The following is a 23,533-nucleotide window of genomic DNA, read 5'->3' as shown; positions in this document are numbered from 1 at the left end:
AGTGATCTGAATCCCTTTGTGTGGCTCACCAAGATGCAGGGTTCCTGGGAACTCTAGGTAAGAGCTCTGCCCATAGCTGTTGACTGCAGACACCCGAAACTGGTAGTCTGCCTCTTCTGCCAGATCGCTCACTGTGAACTCTGTGATGGGGATGTGAGACTGGTGGCATCTCATCCAGGTAAAGCCAGTCAGTTTCTTACGTTCCACCACGTAGCCGTCGATGAGAATGAGTTGCTTCATTTTGGGAGGGGACCAGGCAAGCGTCACTGAGGTTTCTGTTTTATTTTTCACCACGGGGTCGGATGGGGGATGAGAGGGGGGTTTTCTTGGAGCTGAAGTGTGACAAAAACACAGAGAGAACCACATTATGGAATGAAAACTCCACAGCGCATGACAGACACTCTGGAACTTGTACGCTAGGGCTATCAGGAATCAGATTAGCATTCATACTCCTCTGATGACATCAATACACAGATTGTTTCAAACAGTCTTAATCTGAGATGGACAAGCAAGGAGTTTGAAGAAAAACACAACCTCAAACAGTATCATCCCCCCATCCATGTATACACACAATGCTGATGTCTCTCTAGACAATCACTAGCCCCACACAACGCTACTGATCATCCACACACACAGCATATGCAAAACAGCACTCAGTACCCCAAAGAACTGACACCTCTAACACACGCTACCATTAGACCCACACACCCAGTACCAATAATCCCTATAACTACACACATCTTTCACCGTCTGCTTTCCCACACACCTCCACTATCATGGACCCTACACACACGCACAGACAGTATCACTGGTGTCCACCGACTATACCCCTTTTCTCTCTCACACACAAAATATCACAGACCCAACACACACCACTGAGTCCATTCCCCAAGGACACACACAAACTACCATTGACCTTTTCACACATGTACACAAAAGTTACCATTGACCCCTACACACAGATCAATACTGACCATGTAACTAGCTTAGATGGAGCCGGTTTAACTTATTTTATTTCATTAATGCTCAGCTAGAATAATGGATCACCTCAGTGGTATCTACACACTGTCACCCTGGTGAGATACATCTTAATTGGGATTCTTCAGAAGGTGTGAACATTGCTGAAATCAAACCCTTCTTCCATCACTTCCCTCCCTACATTTATGCAATTCCTTTAAAGTAACAGGGGTCTGTAGGTAGTGCCCGCCGAAGGACCCGCTGAAATGCCACCGAAGACTCAGACCGCAGCCGGGTTAGTAAAAATTAAAAAGCTGCCAGCGTGGGGCCCGATTCCCCTGAATTGGGCAAATCGGCCTAAAGCCGGCCCTGGTAGGCCCAGTGCTACCAGATGGCTGCTGAGCATGCTGGGAACTCCAGAAGATTTCTTCACTGACGGAGATGGTTGGTATATTGTACACAAATTGGAGATGGCCTTGGGGAGCTCCCTAACATAAAGACCTTGAAGTTTGTTGTTCACAATTCATTACGTTTAATTTTTCCGTGCCAAATACAGACAGCCAACTTCCTGTAGAGATTCTGGGCAGTGTAGTTTAATGGACAGTTTGTTGTATTAAGCAGTATTATAATTAGAATGACCCCATAAGGGCATTCAAAACACAATGGGCCTAATTCCCCTCTCCACTTCACAGGTGTAAATCCAGGGTAACACCAGCAACATCCCCACAATTGCTCTGGAACAAGAGCAGAATTTTGCCATTTGTATATACAACGCTGCTACACCACCAAAAAGCCGTACCTGAAGGGAAGTGATTTGTGCGAATATCAGAGAGTTGCTGATATTATTGGTATGTCAGTACCTCCAGCAGACAGCAGTGGTAGAGCATCCTGTGCTAGGGTGACCAGGTATCCTGATTTGATAGGGACAGTCCTGATTTTTGCGTCTTTTTCTTATATAGGCTCCTATTACCACCCACTCCCGTCCCGATTTTTCACATTTGCTATCTGGTCACCCTATCCTGTGCATAATATAGATCTATGCCACACAGAGCAACCTGTGATGAGGGCCTGATCACTCCCTTGCACAGAACAATATTACTTACCTAGAACCTGATCCACTAATAAAACTAAAATTTAGCCCAGATTTTCAACTGATGTAAACTGGCATCACTCCACTGACTTCAGTACCAATTTATCCCAGTCACGGATCTGGCCTTTTCATTGTAATTTGGCCAACCTCAGACATTAACGCTACAGAGATGGGATAGATAAGCCTGAGATAGAGAAAATGAATGAATAATGCCGTGTCTTCAGGATCACAGTGTTTGCGCTGGTCTGTCACTAGCCACACATGCTTGGCCTAGCTCTGAAGTGAAATACCATTTCAGAATCTTTCCTCTGTCCTGTCTCTGACAGCCAGTGATATACCAATCTCAGCACATCATGGCATCCTCACCCACATGGCCCTTTGTAACATGAGCTCCCAAGAGTCGATTATTTGCTGTTTGTGCCTTCCACTGCGATTTCTAAGCCATACATTTGTTTAGTAACGTATGGACAGTCAGAGCCTTGTGTGTGGAATAATCCCAAAGAACTAAAAAAATGAAATGAAATCAATTCTCTCAAATGAACCCCAGCTTCCCAGGAGCCTGAGTTTTTGTTTTGATGCTCTGTCAGGTCATCTGTGGAATCCCATCTATAGCTTTCTACTTCTGCAACTATTTGTGTACAGCAAGCTATCCAAGACTTAGAGTAAGTCTATGCTACCCGCCGCATCGGCGGGTAGTGATTGCTCTATTGGGGATCTAGTGTCTAGTGTAGACGTGATAAAATCGATCCCCGATCACTCTGCCGTCGACTCCAGAACTCCACCGCACGCAAGAGGTGGAAGCGGAGTCTACGGGAGAGCAGCAGCGGTCGACTCACCACCATCCTCACAGCCAGGTAAATCGACCTAAGATACGCCGACTTCAGCTACGTTATTCGCATAGCTGAAGTTGCGTATCTTAGGTCAACTCCCCCCACAGTGTAGACTTAGCCTTATGTTTAAAACTTCCTTGGGTAAGTCCTGAAGTCTCTAGAAAAGGCAAAAGTCTGATCAATATTGTTCACTACTTTAGGGGCTAAATACCTTCTGAGAGGCAGCATTTCCTAGTGGTAAGAGCAGGTGTCGGCATTGTTTGATATGTTCGATTCCCACATCTGTCACTGATTTACTGAGTAACTCTGGGCAAGTCTCATAATCTACCCAGTGCCTCTGTTTATCCATCCATAAATTGAGTATAATAATAATAATATGATTTTTTAAAGCACAATCCTTGGAGAATGCGAGAGGTGCATTATTCTTTTAATGAGGGCTAAGAAACTGTCAATATAACCCCGGTATGGCTCAGTGAGAAAAATGTGAACACAGTCTGTGGGATTTTCAAGTAGCTAACAAAGCACTTTGCTAACAGAACACTTCAGCATGGTAGCACATGAAGTGTAAAAATAGGAAACCTTGACATGATCCACTCTTCCTCCTTAGTTACATAAATATATATTCCAGTGTTACATGATACACTGGCACACTACCTGTTGAGTTATCGATGATCAAACCACCTAGGTCAAAGTTCCTACTACTTTAACATTCATCTTGGGTTCAGAATAACACCTAAGCTACTGAAATCAGATTGTTGGGCCTTACTGTTATATATTTAACTTGATATTTAACAGCAAGGGATATGCTTGTGGGAGGGCAACTTCTTAAAAGTTGTCATCTCCATGGTTAACCAGCTACAATTTAATAATGTGAGCACTGGAGTCAATCATTACAGTAAAATTTTGCTTGCAGGTCATGGGATATTGTGTGCTTTGCCAGATACTGATAAACAGCTCAGTAACTGTTGCAGTGCTAATGATGGGACTGATCCTGTTTAGTTCAATGGCTCTCAGCAGCCCCACTAAACAAATGGCTCCAGCACCTCTGCTTGGGTGTTTAATGAATGACATGCCATCAGTGATCATGGGAATGGGTGACTGTCTAGTTCCACAACGAGAGTCTGAACTTCCCAACTTTTTAAATACTGCTCTATAGAAAATTGTGTGTAAAGTGGTGATAATAAGGTCGGGCTAACTGCTTGGAAAGGTCAAAGCACCATCCCTTTTCCCCTCCAAATCCCTCTTTAAAACCAACCTCAAATTTTCAACTTTTATTCCAAATTGGACAAAAATTAATTTTGAAATCTTGAAATCCCCCAGGAAACACTCTCTGCCTAGCTCTGCTTACCTGGAGCTATTCTCAGAGAGCATCACCATTGCATAGTCACACTCCCTGCCCACCTTCCCCACTTCTTTAGAGGCTCCAAGTCACTCCCCCCATTCTTTTTATACCCTCACAATTCTCTGCAGTGGGAGGAAGACAGGGGGACAAGCAACTCCAATGGGCAGTGACCTCTAGAAGATTCGGTAGCCAGGAGGTGCCAGTCCCACAGGTGAGACTGGCCAGATACCACTCAGAGAACTACCTAAGCTTTTGGGGAATAGTTTTTAAAGCACTTGGCACATTTACAGTGCTCTGTAAACAATGAACACAAACCAAGGCACTGTAGGTTGCCTGTGTGCTTTGCTATCTGTGTTTTGCATCTTTAAATGAGAGAAGTCCCCTGCCCTAGCTCTGAATCACTGCCTGTAGCGGTGCAGACCCATGGCCACAGCGCCTCCTGCTGGCTGTGCTGGGAAATAGCTCTCTTGGACCACCGCCTTTTACTAGAGGTGTCTCAGTCGCCGTTACTTCCACTTCCTCCACCGTCTCCACCACCTGGACCCGCGTCACTCCTGGACCATGGTGTTTTCTTCAGGACACGGCTCTCCTGCTTTGCCCCAGCCCACTGTCTCCCCCATTTCGGGGAACAGTCAGCCCTCAGTCCCTCCACTTGCCTCAGCGGCCAACTGCAGTCTCTAGTCTAGCCCCTGGCTTCAGGGACAAACTGCAGTCTGGATTTAGGCCCCTCTCCTCATTGGCAGGTGGGGGCAAGCGGGGCGGGACCCAGGCCCACCCACTACTCTGGGTCCCGGCCCAGGGATCCTATAGCTAGCAGCCACTTACTGCCCCTCCTCCTATTCCCGCTGCCCACTTTCCCTGAGCCACTTCCTCTGTAGCCCTAGCACCCTCTCTGCCCTTACATCAGGGCCTCAGTCTGGCCATGGTCAGCCAAGAGCTCCCTTATTGTTCTGCTACCCTGCCCAGCACTGCAGTATCTCTGGTACTCCTTGGCAGACAGTCCTTCCCTTTGCCCTTCAAGAAGAGGCTGCCCCTTGCTCTGCTGAGCAGCCCTTTATATATGGGCTGCTCCAGCAAGCCTTCTCCTGACTGGCTCACCCAATAAAACCTTTCCTGATTGACTGGTTTCTGTGCAGCCTCTCCAAGGCTGCCTTAACCCTTCTCCTGCCTGCATGGGGCAGCCGCCCGACCACACAGCCATTTTGTGTACAGTGCACACTGTTACAGCAGACATACACACATATACTGCACTCTCACCCTGGAATTTTTGTTCTCTCTAATTTTGATATTATCATAATTTAACATAAAGTTCACTTTTATGGTATAAACTCTTTGGAACGGGCATGTGACCTTCTATTGTCTTTGTATAGCATCTAGCTTACCATGGCACTAGCAGGAAATAATTACACTGAGAGAGTATTCTTGATCTTTGTGAGTGGGTAATTCTTTGAAAACATCCGCTAAATGTACAGCGGCAGACAAAAACTTAACAGAACGTTAGGAACCAGTAGGAAAGAGATAGATAATAAGACAGTAAATATTGTAATTCTACTATATAAATCCATGGTACGGCCACACCTTGAATACTGTGTCCATTTCTGGTCACCTCATCTCAAACAAGAGCTATTAGAATTGGAAAAGGTACAGAGAAGGGTAACAATAATGATTAGGGGTATGACAAAAGATTAAAAAGACTGGGACTGTTCAGCTTGGAAAAGAGACGACTAAGGGGGGATATGACAGAGGTCTATAAAATTATTGAATCATAAGGAGAATGTGAATAAAGAAAAGTTATTTACCCCTTCACAAAACACAAGAACCAGGGGTAACACAATGCAATTAGCAGGCAGCAGGTTTAAAAAAAACAATAGGAAGTACTTCTTCACACAACACACACTAAACCCAAAGGACAAAAGTATAACTAGGTGCAAAAAAGAACTAGATAAGTTAATAGAGGATAGGTCCATCAATGGCTATCAGTCAAGACAGTCAGGGACGCAACCCCATGCTCTGGGTGTCCCTAAGGCTCTGACTGCCAGAAGTGGGACTGGATGACAGGGGATGGATCACTCAATAATCATCCTGTTCTGTTCACTCCCTCTGAAGTATCTGACATTGGCCACTGTCAGAGAGGGTACTGAGATAGATTGGACCACTGGTCTGACCCAGTAAGACCATTCTTATATTCTGACACTCGCTATAATATAGAATAAAAGAAAGCTTACTGGACACAGTGAACTGAGTAGAAGTTCTGCACTCATCAGCCAGGAATGCAATCTCCCCAGCGTCTTCTATCTTGCACTCCCGGATAATCAGCGTATGTTGCTTGCCAGATGAGGTGATGGTGATTCGGTCATTGGGCTTCACTTCTTCCAAATTCTTCAGCCAGCAGATGTTCTGGCACTCATTGTCCAGCTCCACGCAGAATATGGCTGTATCATTTATGGAGACTGCAGTCTTCCGTGGCAGTTTTTTAATGATGTTCCCTGTATGAAGGAAAACTACTACAGTCATAATACAGCAGACACAGAATACTGTGGTACCCAGATCAGCTAGATCAAAACAGTGCCAAAAGCTCTGACTCAATCACAACATATGGGTTTGATATAGGAATAATTGAATGAGGTTCTATGGCCTGTGTTATGCAGGAGGTCAGACTAGACAGGAACATAGGATCGAAAGGGACTTCCTAGGCTACCAATTCCACTCCCCTGTTATTGCAGGCAACCCCATCATATAATCCCACTGATAAATTTACCAAGCTCCATCTTAAAATTAGTTAGCTGGTTAGCTTCCACTCCTCTTATAGCGAGGCTGTTGCAAAACCACAGTCCTCTGATGGTTCTAATTTCCAGCCTAAATGTATTAATGACCAATTTATTCCCATTTGTTCTTGTGCCAACATTGTCCTGTAGCTTAAAGAGCTCTTCTCCCTCCCTCCCCCCACACCAACCGGTGTTTACTCTCTGATGTATTTAGAGTGAACAATCATATGATCATAATGGCGTCTCCTATCCTTAAAATCTACAAAGTTATGAAAAGGTGAAAATCTCCCTCTCAATTTAATATTTGATCTGTCTTCTATTGGAGCAATAGACAGTATACATTGCCCTTGTAAAAGATGAATCTGTTGATCTGCAACTGCTGAGTCCACATTAGTTCCTTGCGAAAGGAAGCTCGAGTGTTAGAAAGCAGACAGATCTCTACAGTTCTAATGGATCTGTCTCCACTAAATTTGTCTAATGCCTGGCATAATTGATGCCCTGCATGTGCCACTCACCTGATCTAACAGGAAATAACTTTGAGAACCTCAGATATTGTTATCAGAGCAGACCAAGCAATTTATATGGGGTCAAACTCAGTTATTCCTGGCCTTTTACTTTCCTGCAACTTTGAAATGTTCATGACTTGCAAGGAAAAACTGGATGAAACTGATCCCAGGTAAATTTGGGTGGGACATCAGGAAAACAGTCCTATGAATAAGATCATCTTAGACCTGGAATTATCTCTAAAAGGAAGCACCAGAACCCCCATGGCTGGAGTGATTCTAATTCAGGATGGCACTAGGGGATTTCCTATAGGTAACAATTCTGAATTGCCAGGGGAGGTAGGGTTCACTGTGGATAAGGGTATGATTATGCCCTGGTCCACACTGTCATGGAACCTGTGCATTTTGCCATTTATTTCAACTCAACCATGAAAGATCACCACGAACACGAAACTGTGAATTTTGCCATTTATATGGATCCTGCTACCCCACATTAACAGTGTGTTAATCCACTTCAATCGGCTGTTGTGCATTAACAATGTATTAGTTGCTTTGATCCAGTCCCACTCAGACTACAAGGGCAGAAGGGACCATCATGATCATCTAGTCCGACATCCTGTGAATTGTAGACTACAGAACCTCACCCACCCGTTCCTGTAGTAGGTCCATAATCTATGGCTTAGTTAGTGAAGTCCTCAAATCTTGATTTAAAGAATTAAGTTACAGAGAATCCACCATTTTCTCCAATTCAAACCAGCAAATGACCCACGAGGCACGTTGCAGAAGAAGGTGAAAAAACCCAGGATCTCTGCCAGTCTGGTCTGGGGGTAAATTCCTTCTCAGCCCCAAATATAGTGATCAGTTAGACCCTGAGCATGTGAGTGAGACCCACCACCCAAACACCTGGGAAAGAATTCTCTGTAGTAACTCAGAGCCTCCCTTATCTAGTGTCCTTTCTCCACCCATTGGAGATATTTGTTAACAGCAGTTGTGGATGGGCCTTATGTCATTGTAGACAGTCTCATCAAACTTTTTAAGTCTTACAAACTTATTAAGCTCAATCTTAAAACAAGTCAGGCTTTTTGCTCCCACTTCTCCCCTTGGAAGGCTGTTCCAGAACTTCACTCCTCTGATGGTTAGAAACCTTCATCTAATTTCAAGCCTAGATGGCAGTTTATATCAGTTTGTTCTTGTGTCAGCATTGGCTCTTAACTTAAATAACTTCTCTCCCTCCCTGGTATTTATCCCTCTGAGGTATTTATAGACAGCAATCATATCTCCCCTCAGCCTTTGTTTGGTTAGGCTAACAAGCCAAACTCCTTAAGTCTCTTCCATAAGGTAGGTTTTCCATTCCTCTGACCATCCTAATAGCCCTTCTCTGCTCCTGGTCCAGTCTGAATTCATCTTTCTTAAACCAGAACTGCACACAGTATTCCTGATAAGGTCTCATCAGTGTCTTGTATAATGGTAGTAACACTTGCCTATCTCAACTGGAAATATCTTGCCTGAGCTATCCCAAGATTGCATTAGCTTTTTTCATGGCCGGATCACATTGGCGGCTTATAGTCATCCAGTGATCGACCAACACAGCCAGGTCTTCCTCCTCCTCTGCCATTTCTAGCTGATACTTTCCCAGCTTACAACAAAAATTATTGTTGTTAGTCCGTAAGTGCATAATCTTGCACTTTGCACTATAAAATTTCCTCCCATTTCCATTACTCCAGTTTTCAAGGTTATCCATATCTTTTTGCATGATATTCCAATCCTCCTCCCTATTGGCAATACCTCCCAACTTTGTGACATCTGCAAATTTTATCAGCACATGCCTGTATGTTGTGTCAAGGTCATTAGTGAAAATATTAAATACAATTCATCCTAAAACCAATCCTTGAGGAACTCCAGCCTGATGGTTCACCTTTCAGCATGACCTGTTATAGTCTCCCCTTTAACCAGTTCCTTTCCCACCTTTCAAATCTCATATTAAAGCCCCATCTTCTCCAATTTAACTAATAATTTCCCATGTGGAACTGTATCAAATGCCTTACTGAAAGCCAGGTAGATTAGATCTACTGCATTTCCTTTGCTTAGAAAAATCAGTTATCTTCTCAGAGCAAGAGATCCAGTCAGTCTAGCATGATCTATCTTTAGTAAACTATATTGTATTTTATCCCAATTACTTGTTTACCTCTATGCCCTTAACAGCTTTTCCTTTCCAAATTTGTTCTTCAGACCTTGCATACAACTGAGGTCAAACCTACTTGCCCATAGTTACATGGATCGCCTTCCCCCTCCTTTCTTAAAAATAGGTATGATGTTCACAATTCTCCAGTCACAGGGTAGACTCCCCCACCCAAAATTTATGGATTAATTAAAAATTCTTACTATTGGTCTTGCAATTTCAGGTGCCAGTTCCTCTAATATTCTTGGAGGGAGATTATCTGGGCCCTCCAATTTGGTGCCATTAAGCTGTTTGAGTTTGGCTTCCACCTCCTTCCATATTCTTGTTCCAATAGCCACCCTGTCATTGTTCCAAGCTCCTCATTACCCTTATTAAAAACTGAGGCAAAATATTAGTGTAGGTGTTGGGCCCCACCTAGATTATCTTTAATCTTCACATCATCCTCAGTGTTTAGCAGTCCCACTTCTTCCTTCCTTATTTTCCTTTTATTTATATGGTTGAAAAACCATTTACTATTAGTTTTAATTTCCTTTGCCATGTCCAACTCTGCTTGGCTTTTGACAGTTCTCACTTTTTCACTTACACTTTCTGATCTCCAAAAAGGAGCATTCCTTGCTGATCCATTCTTCCTCCATTCCTTTTAGGCTTTCTGCTTTCTCCTAATAACCTGTTTGAGATCCTTGTTCATCCACTTTGGTCTACAACCCTTCCCTCTGAATTTTTTCCTCTTTGCTTGGGAGACAGGCTTCAGATAGTCCTGTTTCAAAGAGGACTTGACCAAAGTGAGCTAATGAACTGTTTGTGCTCATCAGCAGGGTCTATAAAGTTGCCGTGACCATAGTTTGAAATTATTTATTTGTATTGTGACTGTACGCATTATGCATAATTTTACCTTGACAAAATTGTATCCATGACCATGGCAGATCAAACAAGTACTCTGTTGCTAATATTCAATATCCCATCTCTGGGATTGACCAGTATGAGATGCATTTAGCTGGAGGGAAATCATCGTTTCTGACTCCCACATGAGATCAGCTTACATCCTGCAGTGTGAGCGCAAGCTATTTTTGTTTGCAAAGCTGCAAATATGAACAGCTGTAATGATATTCAGGTCATGGATGGACTTTTTTTTTCAGAAGAGGAGAGAAGGGGTATTAATAGGGGCATCGGAAGAAGCGGGGGTTTTTACCCACAAAAGCTTATGCCCAAATAAATCAAGTTAGTCTTTAAGGTGCTACCGGACTCCTCGGTATTAACAGGGTTACCCTCTTTGCCTTGTTTGCCACCACCTCCACCCCACATGGGGCAATGAATACTACAGAAAGATGGATCAGATGCTCCAAAACATCATTTTTGTGGTGTATTGGAATCTGTGTTAAAAATAACAAGAGATTTTTAAGTGTGAGGATTTCCTGGTCCTGCTTGCAAGTGAGGGGGCTCTGAGGGAAGCCATGTGACATGGGTTATCTGGGTGAGTCTGCAGCCACCCACTCTAGGGTAAAGTGGGGTGAGCTGTGCCTCTCTGTTTTAGGGAGCAGCCTGCTTTGTCGCTCTCTGTTCTGGGGTTTTGGGGAGGTATTCTGAATTCTGAGAAATAAAGCATATAACATTGCAACCTTTCAACAAGAGTATTTATGTTTTTTATCTAACTTCTTTGTGTGCATAATAGTTTTCGTCTCTAAATTTTATAATTTCACAATTAATCAAAGAATCCATAATATATTCCCAAGAGTAGGTTTTAATTTCCTTCATCAACTCCTGCAACTCTTTGGGTCAAATTTCCCATAAAGGTTGCACCTCTCCATTTGTTTGTAGGTATAAAACCTGCATTTGTATATACAGATCTGACGGGGCCCACCAGGTTTTAAAGTGGGATCCGTCCATGGACTTCGATTAGAGTATAGTCAGGCCGGAAATGAAAAGGGCCAAATTCAGTTCTCTAGCTTTTACAAGAGGGTATCTCCATTGGTTTCAATGGAGATAATTATAATTTACGTAAGTAGAATCAACATCAGAATCAGGATCACAGCTATCGGACTTAGATTTCATGTAGGTGAATCAACAAACTTAAAATTAACAGACACTTCTGCAAATATGTCTCTGTGTTTTTGAGAAACCGACATTGGCCCAAACCCTAGATTTCAATACACATCAACCCTAAGTTCCCAGACTTTGGGAAAATTGGCATCTGGATTTGGATACATCCAGATTTTGCCACTGGAGCCTAAACCATATTATGGGGCAAACCAAACCCCTGATGAAGAACAGCTGTAAACTTCAAGAAAGTTTGGATCTGGCTCAATATCTGAATCTGCAGCCAAGGCCCATATTTAACGGTAACTTTAGTGATATATTTCCTTTTTAAACAATGCTCCCTATATTTGTTGGTAATTATAAGGAGATATTTTATATTTATATTTTATATTTTATAATTGGAGATATACCTATCTTCTAGAACTGGAAGGGACCTTGAAAGGTCATCGAGTCCAGCCCCCTGCCTTCAAGCTCTATAGATTCATAGACTCTAGGACTGGAAGGGACGTCGAGAGGTCATCGAGTCCAGTCCCCTGCCCTCATGGCAGGACCAAATACTGTCTAGACCATCCCTGATAGACATTTATCTAACCTACTCTTAAATATCTCCAGAGATGGAGATTCCACAACCTCCCTAGGCAATTTATTCCAGAGTTTAACTACCCTGACAATTAGGAACTTTTTCCTAATGTCCAACCTAAATCTCCCTTGCTGCAGTTTAAGCCCATTGCTTCTTGTTCTATCATTAGAGGCTAAGGTGAACAAGTTTTCTCCCTCCTCCTGATGACACCCTTTTAGATACCTGAAAACTGCTATCATGTCCCCTCTCAGTCTTCTCTTTTCCAAACTAAATAAACCCAATTCTTTCAGCCTTCCTTCATAGGTCATGTTCTCAAGACCTTTAATCATTCTTGTTGCTCTTCTCTGGACCCTCTCCAATTTCTCCACATCTTTCTTGAAATGCGGTGCCCAGAACTGGACACAATACTCCAGTTGAGGCCTAACCAGCGCAGAGTAGAGCGGAAGAATGACTTCTCGTGTCTTGTTTACAACACACCTGTTAATGCATCCCAGAATCACGTTTGCTTTTTTTGCAACAGTATCACACTGTTGACTCGTATTTAGCTTGCGGTCCACTATGACCCCTAGATCTCTTTCTGCCATACTCCTTCCTAGACAGTCTCTAGGAAGGAGACTATAGGGAAGTATGATTAGCATCAAAACGTCAGGGATTTTGAAAACCCCGCCCCATAGTGCGGACGGGAAAACCGAGTCCAGGAATGCTGTTTGCCTGCATCTGTAGAGGAAGTCAGAGGCAGACCTGGATTTACAGTGCAGGAGTTCTTGGCTCCCAGTCTATTGCTCAGGTGATGGGAGTGAAATTCATCCCGTGCACACAGCCAGCGCAAGACTGACACCACTTAAGACCTAACAATAGTGCTGAAGCAGGACTTAAGTAGTGCCTAGCCCCTGGGCTGCTCCCTTCCCAGGTGAATTTCGCTCTTAGAGAAGTGTGACCGGTACTGTCATTAATGTGAGCAACTTTCCTCCTTTCAAATATCCACCTGTGAAGTAGTGATGTGGTCACAGATTTGTTCTAGGACTGAAGTTCCCTGTTCTCATCACCTCATGCTGCCTTTCGTGAATTTTCATCACAACCTCTTGAAAACATGTTCATTGAGAATTTTTTTTTTACATTCTCTTAGCAAAATCATAGCTTTTAGTGGTGAAATGACACTTTCCTGCCTCAGAAAATGGCCTTTTGTTTTTTTGCAAAAAGCATAGAGTGAAACCGAACTCACTTTTTCTGTCAACCCTACCAAAACATTTACTTTCCCCATCAGTCACCAACAATTGACTCTTGGCCCTACTCTCGAAGTAGTGCTGTGCTCTTGTAACCTGCAGTAGGACAGCGTGGCTTTATGTCCCTCCAGTGGCTGGTCCACATAGAAAGTTTCTGAGGTTGCTACTGCTTACAGCTAAAGGACTGGGGAAAGATTTTGGTCAATGGGAGACAGGCTCTTGGGAGCTTTTGACAACCCCAGTAGGTGCCTATTTGCATCTTTAGGCATCTAACTACCTTTAAAAAGCTGGCCGCAAATCCTTTCCCCTAAGTGGTACAGACTCACGCTTACCGATTGGGATTTCCAGGTTCAATCCCTGATAACAACCCCTCAATGGCATCATTCCACTGTGATAGTAACGCTGCAGGCCTTTTGAAATCACGTTCCTAATACACTGTTCACCACCCACCAGAGCATAAAATGCAGCTACAAACACTCGTTTCAACTCCAGATGAAATCACCAGCGCCATGAGAAAGGATTTACTTTAGCCCACACGAACAAAAATCTTTAGGGAGGTGAGGGGGGCACAAAAAGGGAAAGAGAAACCTATTGCAGTAGATTCTCTCTCTTACCCTGGACAGTCAGTTCCGCGATGGTCCTGCTCCCCTCCTTCATTTCACAGATGTAAACGGCATCATCGTCCGTGGTGACGTTCTGGACGGTGAGCCGGCGGTACGTTCCCTCTTCTTCAATGTTGTACTTCTTGCTCTGCTGGAGTTTGGTCTCCTCCTTGAACCAGGCAGTTTCAGTGCTAGGGACGGGCACCTCACACTGGAAGGTGGCAGATTCTTTCTCCTGAACTTCAACATCCTTCAGTTTTGTCTTGAACGGTACTGTGGGCTCTTAGAAATGAGACAAAGGAACAAGAACTTGTGACATCATTGGGGCACCTAACGTGCAAGTAAGTTAATAGAAAAGGGTATTTGTTATTCATTATTATTTGCACTGTAATGGTGTCTAGAGGCCCTAATCAGGGATCATGCCCCGTTATCCTGGGCACTGTACGAACATGCAATAAACAGACAGTCCTGGCCTTGCAGAACTTACATTCCCTGTTAGTGACGGGATGCAACAGGTGAATAAAAAACACTAAACAAGCGGGGATCTGGGGGAGATAGGACAAGGTAACAGTAATAGGGGATTGTGAGCTGAGTCCGCTATTGAGCTGCCATGGGTTGCACCGTTATCACCCAGCAATGTTCTGTAGGCATCCCAGTAGAGGGTGAGCCTACGGGAGGGAGTTGGAGGGGGACAGAGTAGTGGCTTTTTAGATTATTCTCAGGGAGTTTGTTCCACATACAAAGGTTGGTGTAGGAGAAAGCACGAAAGTGCTTGGAAGGAGACATGGACCAATGAGTGACGCAACTTGGCACTACTGGTGGAGCAAATATTGCAGTCAAATCCACACTAATCAATCTGACAGGTAGGGCAGGACTAAATTATTAATGGTCTTTATGATAAGGCCAGTGAACACGTGGCTTGCATGGTGGGGAAGAGGCAGCCACTGGTGGGACTCCGAGCAGATGATGTAGTCAGAACAATGGGCTGGGATGATTTCATGCAGCAATGCAGATCTGGAAATGCTTGCTGTGTGTGCTTTGGAAACTTGGTCTAATAAATCCAAGTCTGTTTGGGCAGCTGAAGCTGGGCAAGATGATATGAACAGGTTTTGTAAAAGTCCACGCCATGCCGGGTCATGGCCTCTCAAGGAGAGCATAACAACTGTCCCTGCACGTTTTTTTGTATGAGGCACTCAGAGCACTTTATGAAGAGGAGGAGGGGTAAGGATTATTATCCACATATTATAGGTGGGGAAACAGAGATAGAGAGGTGATGTGACTGTGGTGGAACAAGGAATTGCACTCAGGTCTCCCATGCCAGAGGCTAGTGCTCTAACCACTGGACCATCTTTCCTCACTGACAAGATCAGAACTAGGACTCAAACCCAAGTCACCTAACTCCTCCATCACTGCCTTGGCCATTGGGACACATTGTTCCTATTTAGGTAGAAAATGGGTTAGAACAGAAGTGCTGAAGCGGATACAGTGCATTAAGGGGATACATTTTGCAAATAAAACGAAGGGATTCATTCATACCATTTCCACTATTAACAGCAGCTGTGCAGCTAAATCATCAGACAGTGCTTTGAAAGCGCATCCCTAACACTTCCTAATATTCTGATACACAACTGGGGAGAGATAAATTGACACGTGGTGAAGGCTGTAGGAACAGGTTCTGATGAGAGCAACTGTAAGGTGCTCGGTAGACTTAACATTGCTAGAATGGGCTAATGCACATCAGCACTTTCTCTCTACTGGGTGGAACATCAGAGCCCAGCAAGGGGCCATTTAACACTCTTGGAGCTGGAGGCCCACGGAGATTAGGCCCTAAACCATCCAGGATTTGTGCTTTGGAGGCGGGGAGCCTCCAGGCTGTAAACTTCAGAGGCATGTGGAATATACCTTTGGAAACGAGGTTGTTCTACCCACATGCCTTGTGTCTCAGCATAGAAGGCATAAAACAGTATCCCCTTCAGGGATGAAAGGCTAAAGTACACACCCGCCTGCTGTGGCAGGGAAAGAAATTGAGAGCCCATCTCCCAGCATGCAACACTTCCTCCTGCCTGCTGCACAGTGCACCTTCTAAAACAGCTCTGCCAGTAACCCACCAGTCACTATCAGGGAGTGGAGAGGGCTGTGGAAGCTTCCTGTGAATGGGGTGGGGGCAAGAGGGAGAGGAGGGGGAGTGAAGGGAGATACTGAGACTCGGTATGGGGAGGCCAGTCAGCTCCAGGCTGCAAAGAAGGGTCCCGGGGGATCCTACCTGCTCCCTGGGCTGTTCCCAGCCACTCAGGCTCCCACTCTCTGCCTCCACCCTGCCTAGGTATGCATGAGTTTACACGGTACAGAGCCCCCACAAAGGGCCTCATAGAGAGGCCAGTCTACATTTATTTAAGGGAGTCAAAGCTAATGTAACATAAACCTTCTCTGACCCGTTCAGCACATAAGTTATATTCCTCCCACTAACTGACATGAACCTTGCACCCCATTTCCTGTCACCTCTGAATCTGTCCCTCTAGGAATTTGAGCTGATGTAACTGATACGCTAAGAGGCAAGGACCAAAGGGCAGAGCAGGAAAGCAAGACCAGAACGTAAGACTCCATGAGTCAGATTCAGAGATGATGTATATATTAGAATTTGTGTACACAGAAACACTTGCCTCAGGAAAAATTAATCTGAATTAACTTTTAAAGAGGATTAGTTAAATTGCATTAAATCCTTCTCTGGACACTCTTATTCAGCATTAAAGTGGCCTTAATTCAATTAAGAATAAGAAACTAAATTAAATTAAGGCAACTTTGTTACTGAATAAGAGCATCTACACCAGGACTTTATGCAGCTGAACTAATCTACTTTACAGTCAAACCTTTAGATACATTTTCCTGGTTGTCCCCGTGTACAGCAGGGTGTTAATCTGCGTCTGACGAAGTGGGTATTCACCCACGAAAGCTCACTCTCCAAAACCTCTGTTAGTCTATAAGGTGCCACAGGATTCTCTGCTGCTTTCACAGATCCAGACTAACACGGCTACCCCTCTGATACTTAATCTAAGGGATTGCAATTTACATGCTGAGGACATCAAAAGAAAGTGTAAGATACACCAGTTTTGATTCACTTCTTTGTGTCAAGCAGTCAAATTCTACATCTTTATCAGTTCCATTTTCTTTACAATTGCAGAATAGTACCTAAAACAAAGTAGGTGCAATTCCATTTGTGGCCGATCAGGCTCATATATACCCTCCAAAAATAGCATAGTGTTGTATAGAATCATAGAAGGGTTGGAAGAGACCTCAGGAAGTCATCTAGTCCAACCCTCTGCTCAAAACAGGACCAACCCGAACTAAATCACCCTAGCCAGGGCTTTGTCAAGCCAGTCCTTAAAAATCTTTAAGGATGGACATTCCACCACCTCCCTAGGCAACCCATTCCAATGCTTCATCACTCTCCTAGTGAAATAGTGTTTCCTAATATCCAACCTAGACCTCCCCCACTGCAACTTGAGACCATTGCTCCTTGCTCTGTCATCTGCCACCACTAACAACAACCTAGCTCCACCCTCTTTGGAACCTCCCTTCAGGTAGTTGAAGGCTGCTATCAAATCCCCCTTCACTCTTCTCTTCTGCAGACTAAATAACCCCAGTTCCCTCAGCCTCCCATACATCATGTGCCCCAACTCGGTAATCACTTTCATTGCCCTCTGCCAGACTCTCTTCAATTTGTCCACATCCTTTCAATAGTGGAGGGCCCAAAACTGGATGCAATACTCCAGTTGTGGCCTCACCAGTGCCAAATAGAGGGGAATAATCACTTCCCTCAATCTGCTGGCAATCCTTCTACTGATACAGCCCAAGATGCCGTTAGCCTTCTTGGCAACAAGGGCACACTGTTGACTCATATTCAGCTTCTCATGCCACTGTAACCCTCAGGTCCTTTTCTGCAGAACTGCTGCTTAGCCAGTTGTTCCCCAGCCTGTATCACGCATGGGATTCTTCTGTCCAAAGTCCAGGACGCTGCACTTGTCCTTGTTGAACCTCATTAGATTTCTTTTAGCCCAATTGTCCAATTTGTCTAGGTCTCTATCCCTACCCTCCAGCATTTCTACCTCTCCCCCCAGTTTAGAGTCATCCACAAACTTGCTGAGGGTACAGTCCATCCCATTATCCAGATCATTAATGAAGATGTTGAACAAAACCGGCCCCAGGACCGACCTCTGGAGCACTTCACTTGATACCGGCTGCCAACTAGACATGGAGCCATTGATCACTACCCATTGAGCCCAACAATCTAGCCAACTGTCTATCCACCTTATAGTCCATTCATCCAATCCATACTTCTTTAACTTGCTGTCAAGAATACTGTGGGAGACCATTTCAAAAGCTTTGCTAAAGTCAAGATATATGACATTCACTGCTTTCCCCATATCCACAGTGCCAGCTATCTCATCATAGAAGGCAATCATGTTATTCAGGCATTTATATAATGTTATGTGCTTTTATTTATGTATTTATTAATGTATGTATGTCAGGCATGTATGTGATATGTGCTTGTATTTGTGTTATCCAACCACGAGGTGTCTTCATGTGCCATATAGAGTTCCAGGCAAAATGTGATCTTTGGTAAATAAGAGGGACAAAGCTGGATTGCAGAGTGGAAGATGTTTTCATTAATGAATTTGAGACAGGCTGTAATTCTATATATCATGACAAAAAGAAACAGTATTTTTCAATTCATCTCATACAAGTACTCTAGTGCAATCTGTTTATCATGAAAGCACAATTTACAAATGTAGATTTTTTTTTGTTACGTAACTGCACTCAAAAACAAAACAATGCAAAACTTTAGAGCTGACAAGTCCACTCGGTCCTACTTCTTGTTCAGCCAATCGCTAACAGAAACAAGTTTGTTTATATGTACGGGAGATAATGCTGCCCACTTCTTATTTACAGTGTCACCAGAAAGTGAGAAAAGGTGTTCCCATGGGACTTTTGTAGCCGGCATTGCAAGGTATTTATGTGCTAGATATGCTAATCATTCATATGCCTCTTCATGCTTCAGCCATCATTCCATCTGGCATGTAAATATCTTGTGGCGTTGGCTACAACAGTGCCATGAGAACACCTGTTTTCACTTTCAGGTGCAAATGAAAAGAAACTTGTTTTTCTGTACGTAATTCAACATTTGTAATTCAACTTTCATAACAAAGAGATTGCACTACAGTACTTGTATGAGGTGAGTTGAAAAATATTATTTCTTTTGTTATTTACAATGCAAATATTTGTAATAAAAAATAAATATAAAGTGAGCACTGTATACTTTGTATTCTGTGTTATAACTGAAATCAATATATTTGAAAATGTAGACAACATCCAAAAATATTTAAATAAATGGTATTCTACTATTGTTTAACAATGTGATTAATCATGATTAATTTTTTAATCGAGCAATTAATTGTGATTAATTTTTTAAATCACTTGACACTCTACTCCAACACTTGCCTATTTGGTCCACCTGTCCCCTCCTATCTGACATCTAGATTGTAAGCTCTTTGGGGCTCTTTCTTTTACTTGATTTTACAACACCGAGCACAATGGGACCCTGAGCCTTGATTGGAGTTCCTAGGCATTATTGTAATATAGGTCATACTTTATATTAAGTTTCCATTCATAAATAATGAATAAATTATCACTAGATGTTATCAGAACATTACAGACATGAGCAGCATTTGATACAAAAGATTATTAGCACATCAGTAAAAGGTGTTCTAAATGGTTAAACGTTATGGTTATAAACAACCAATTGGCCTATCAAAGCAGCAAAGAGTCCTGTGGCACCTTATAGACTAACAGAAATATTGGAACACGAGCTTTGGTGGGTGAATACCACGTGGGTGGCACTACAACTTCCATGAAGCACGCATCTGACGAAGTGGGTATTCATTCACAAAAGCTCATGCTCCAATACGTCTGTTAGTCTATAAGGTGCCACAGGTCTCTTTGCTGCTTTTACAGATCCAGACTAACAGGGCTACCCCTCTGACAATTGGCCTATCAGACTCTATAACAACCAATTAACCATTTTCAAAACATCTATTAATATTATATTCACTCTTTACAAGTAGAAACAATAAATAAAATAATAACATAATAGTGATCATGATGATGGCAGACTTGGCAAACAATTATTTTCATTATTATAAGTTAGATATGATCACGGCTGAGAATGCCTAGTCTTGGGAGGACAGCCAGGGTACCTGGCAGTTCCATGTCCTACCCACAAACAGTAATTTAGATGGAGTGCAGGGTAGCAAATTTCCCCACTGTTTCAGTGAAGAAAAGCCATCAATTCCTGACTTTGGATTCTGTAAAAAATTAGAGCTGGTCTGGAATTTTCCATCAGTTTTTTTTTTTTCTAATGGAACGTGGTTTCTTTTGCCACAGGAAAATGTTGGTTTTGCTGACATTTTTCAATTTCCCATTAGGAAAATCTAAACTATTCATGTCAAGTTGACCAGAATCAAAACAGTTCAGTTTTTTCAATAAAATCAAAACTTTTAGTTTAGGCTCTGTTTGACATTAATCTTCACCCATCTGAGCCACTGCGGTTTCTCATGGGAGTTGAAGTTTGATTGCTTCATTCTTCCATTCTCCACTATGGGCTGTGGTCTCCACTGAACTACGTCTCCCATGATGCACTGAGGGCTGCCTTCTGCCTGAGTTGCAAAGACTGCAGTGTATCATGAGAGATGTAGTCCAGTTGAGTGGCTCAGCCCATACAGGAGAATGGGGGCACAAGGCACCTGCACTACAACTTCCATGAAGGACCGCAGCAGCTCAGGTGAATGCAATGTAATGTCCAACTGAATCAATGCTTTGAAAGTTCCAATTAAAACATTTTTAGAACTTTTCATTCCACAAAAAAATTCATTGTTTCTATTTTTCATCTCAACTGGGAGTAAAACAAATGTCACAATATCAGAATTTCCTACAGAATGAACATTCTGATTTTTCATCAGCTTTAGTACAAAATTCTTAGAAAAATGACTGCTGTGTTCTTATAGATTCTGGGCTGCTTACAAACACATGATCTACCCCCACTGACTCTGACTGCACTGAAAGATTTTTCAAAGTAGTTATTAGGGTGCTATATAAATTACTTTTTAAATATTTATTCTCTGCTCTTTTAAATTGTTTATCATTTACTTGCCTTTTAATAGCTAAAGCAAAGATATCCTTTATAGACATCATTGAATTCAACAATAAATCCCCCAAAGAAATACTTGTAAAATAAGAGGTTGAAAAAAAATCTGCCACCTAGTAAAATACGCGATAAAGACATCTTTCTACACATGAATAATCAATAGTACACATGTCTGAGACCTTGACGGGCCCCATAAATATGCCCGTATTAGTGTACGTAGACATGTTGCAGGGTCATGTTGGCTAAAAGGTGGACAATTGGAGAACATTATTGCTGCTTCTCCCTTATCAAAACAAGGCCTGCTTGTTCAATGAAGATGTGCTGCCCAAACGCCAGGCTATGGCACACAGACGATTATAAATAATAGACTAAAGGTTCGCTTCTTCGTTACATCTTTTGGGGATGTGTTTTTTGGAGGGACTCATGGTGGCACAAGCAGTCACTATCCAAAACTTAATTATAACCCTCACACACACATTTTCCATTCATTCCATCATAGATCAGAAAGCCTGAACAGAGTAACTGGAAGAAAGAAACAAACCATAAACATTTCCACTTTAGCTCTCTGACTCATTTGTGTTGCTTGACAATGAACACTGATAACTAATATTTTCCGCTGGGGCTATGATCAGGGATTTGGCAGTTGCATACTCTCCATGTCACAGGGACTAATGCTAGAGTTTCCAGAAGGAACCAATAAGACTGATACCATTCTAAAACCTTTTTCAATAACACCATTTCTAGATGTTTTCCAGCACATCTAAGTCTTTCCCCATCCACCAGAGAATACATCATGGAATCATAAAACCATAGGGTTAGAAGGGACCACAAGGGTCATCTAGTCTAACCCTTTTAGACCCTGTGGATTTTATTTCCTTTATTATCTCTGATAATAAATCATAACACAACCTACAAATGTTTTCTTTTTTTAAAAAAATCTACTGGATCACATTCTTTCCTTCAATCCAAAATAACGTAAAATGAGGTATACGGGCAATGGATACAGGGCCTGATCCAAAACCCATTGAAGTCATTGGGTGTCTTTCCACTGAATTCAATGGGCTTTGCATCAACCCCTAGAGGGCAGTGTTTGTTACCCCTAGCTCTGTACGCACATTTTGATCATCCTCAGATACAAACGGTCAACAGTAATCCACACAGCTGCTAAAGTCCTCGAAGAGGGGCACCAGTGGGTGTCAAGTCTATTAGCAGGTTTGTGTGGCAGGGCAGCTGTATGTAACAACGTGCAATATTTCCAGCTTGTGATGCTCCATCCCTTAGCTTCCGTTTAAATGCCCAACAGATTCCAAATATGTGGCCAGTTATATGACAGATAAATGTGCAATGATGGTTGAATAATGGGGAGAAACCCACTCTCTCTATATATAAAGAATTGTTCTTTGGGGAGGGGGCTGTTGGTCAAAATTTTGATTTTTTTAAAGTTTTCCAACCGACTTCAAATAATAAGGCCAAGAACCTTCAATATGATCTGCTCGGGCAGAACCTGTTTGGCTCATATTGCAGGAATGAGGCCTAAGGGATCAAGTCAAGTTCTAAACACTAAACAGTTAAAATATACAGACAGCAAAAGCGCAAAACTACTTGGATGTGTTGGCTCCCCGTTCTCCTCCCCACCCCTTTGCCCCCACAACACAGAAACAAGACATGGACAGAAAAATGGGCTGAACTGCCTAACCGGTTTCTTTTCTTCCTTTTTTTTTAAGTGAAAATTATCCTATTTTTGGCTTGCTTCAAAAACGCGAGGGATTTGCATTTCTGGTATATTTTAGTGTAAAAAAAAATGTGAGCAGATTTCATCAACATTTCACAACAGAAAAATTAAAAAAGGGGAGGATAAAATTTGCAAAATTGCATAAAAATAACTATCCAAGGGAAAAGTGTAGGATCTGTCTGTGTGGCCTGGAGCTCCTGGTTTAGGAGAATTTGCAATAAAATCAGAAGGGCATATTTCCTTCTAGGTTTATAAAGAGAGTTTGATATTTTGAGGCCTGTCTATTGCTTTCTTCTTCAAGGGGAACTCACCCAATTGCATTCATTTTTCAGTGAACTGAGTGCTGGTAAGAGTGCTCAGTCTGACATCCCTGGAGACAGCAGTCACCTGTTTAGCCCACATAACGGGGACAGCATGGGCAGGAACAGGGCAAGCTGCCCCAACGCCACACCTCAGACTGAGAGAGACCAGTTCTAGGGGTGAAAGAGCAAAATGGGC

The 23,533-nt window shown here is 42.9% G+C and overlaps 1 protein-coding gene across 1 annotated transcript in view; it reads right to left on the bottom strand.

Annotated features, from left to right (window-relative positions):
- Nucleotides 1–23,533, bottom strand: part of OBSCN (obscurin, cytoskeletal calmodulin and titin-interacting RhoGEF) — a 255,381-nt gene that overhangs the window by 204,906 nt on the left and 26,942 nt on the right. The window contains exons 3-5 of the mRNA XM_075062167.1: nt 14,118–14,387; nt 6,445–6,705; nt 30–332 (exon numbers count right to left, since the gene is read on the bottom strand). Coding sequence (XP_074918268.1) covers nt 30–332; nt 6,445–6,705; nt 14,118–14,387 — 834 coding nt within the window. The remainder of the gene's footprint in view (nt 1–29; nt 333–6,444; nt 6,706–14,117; nt 14,388–23,533) is intronic.

The sequence above is a fragment of the Chelonoidis abingdonii genome, chromosome 2 (genome assembly GCF_003597395.2).
Source record: "Chelonoidis abingdonii isolate Lonesome George chromosome 2, CheloAbing_2.0, whole genome shotgun sequence".
Classification (NCBI taxonomy): domain Eukaryota; kingdom Metazoa; phylum Chordata; order Testudines; family Testudinidae; genus Chelonoidis; species Chelonoidis abingdonii.
Note: the sequence above shows the minus strand (reverse complement) of the source record. Positions and strands in the feature narration are given on the sequence as shown.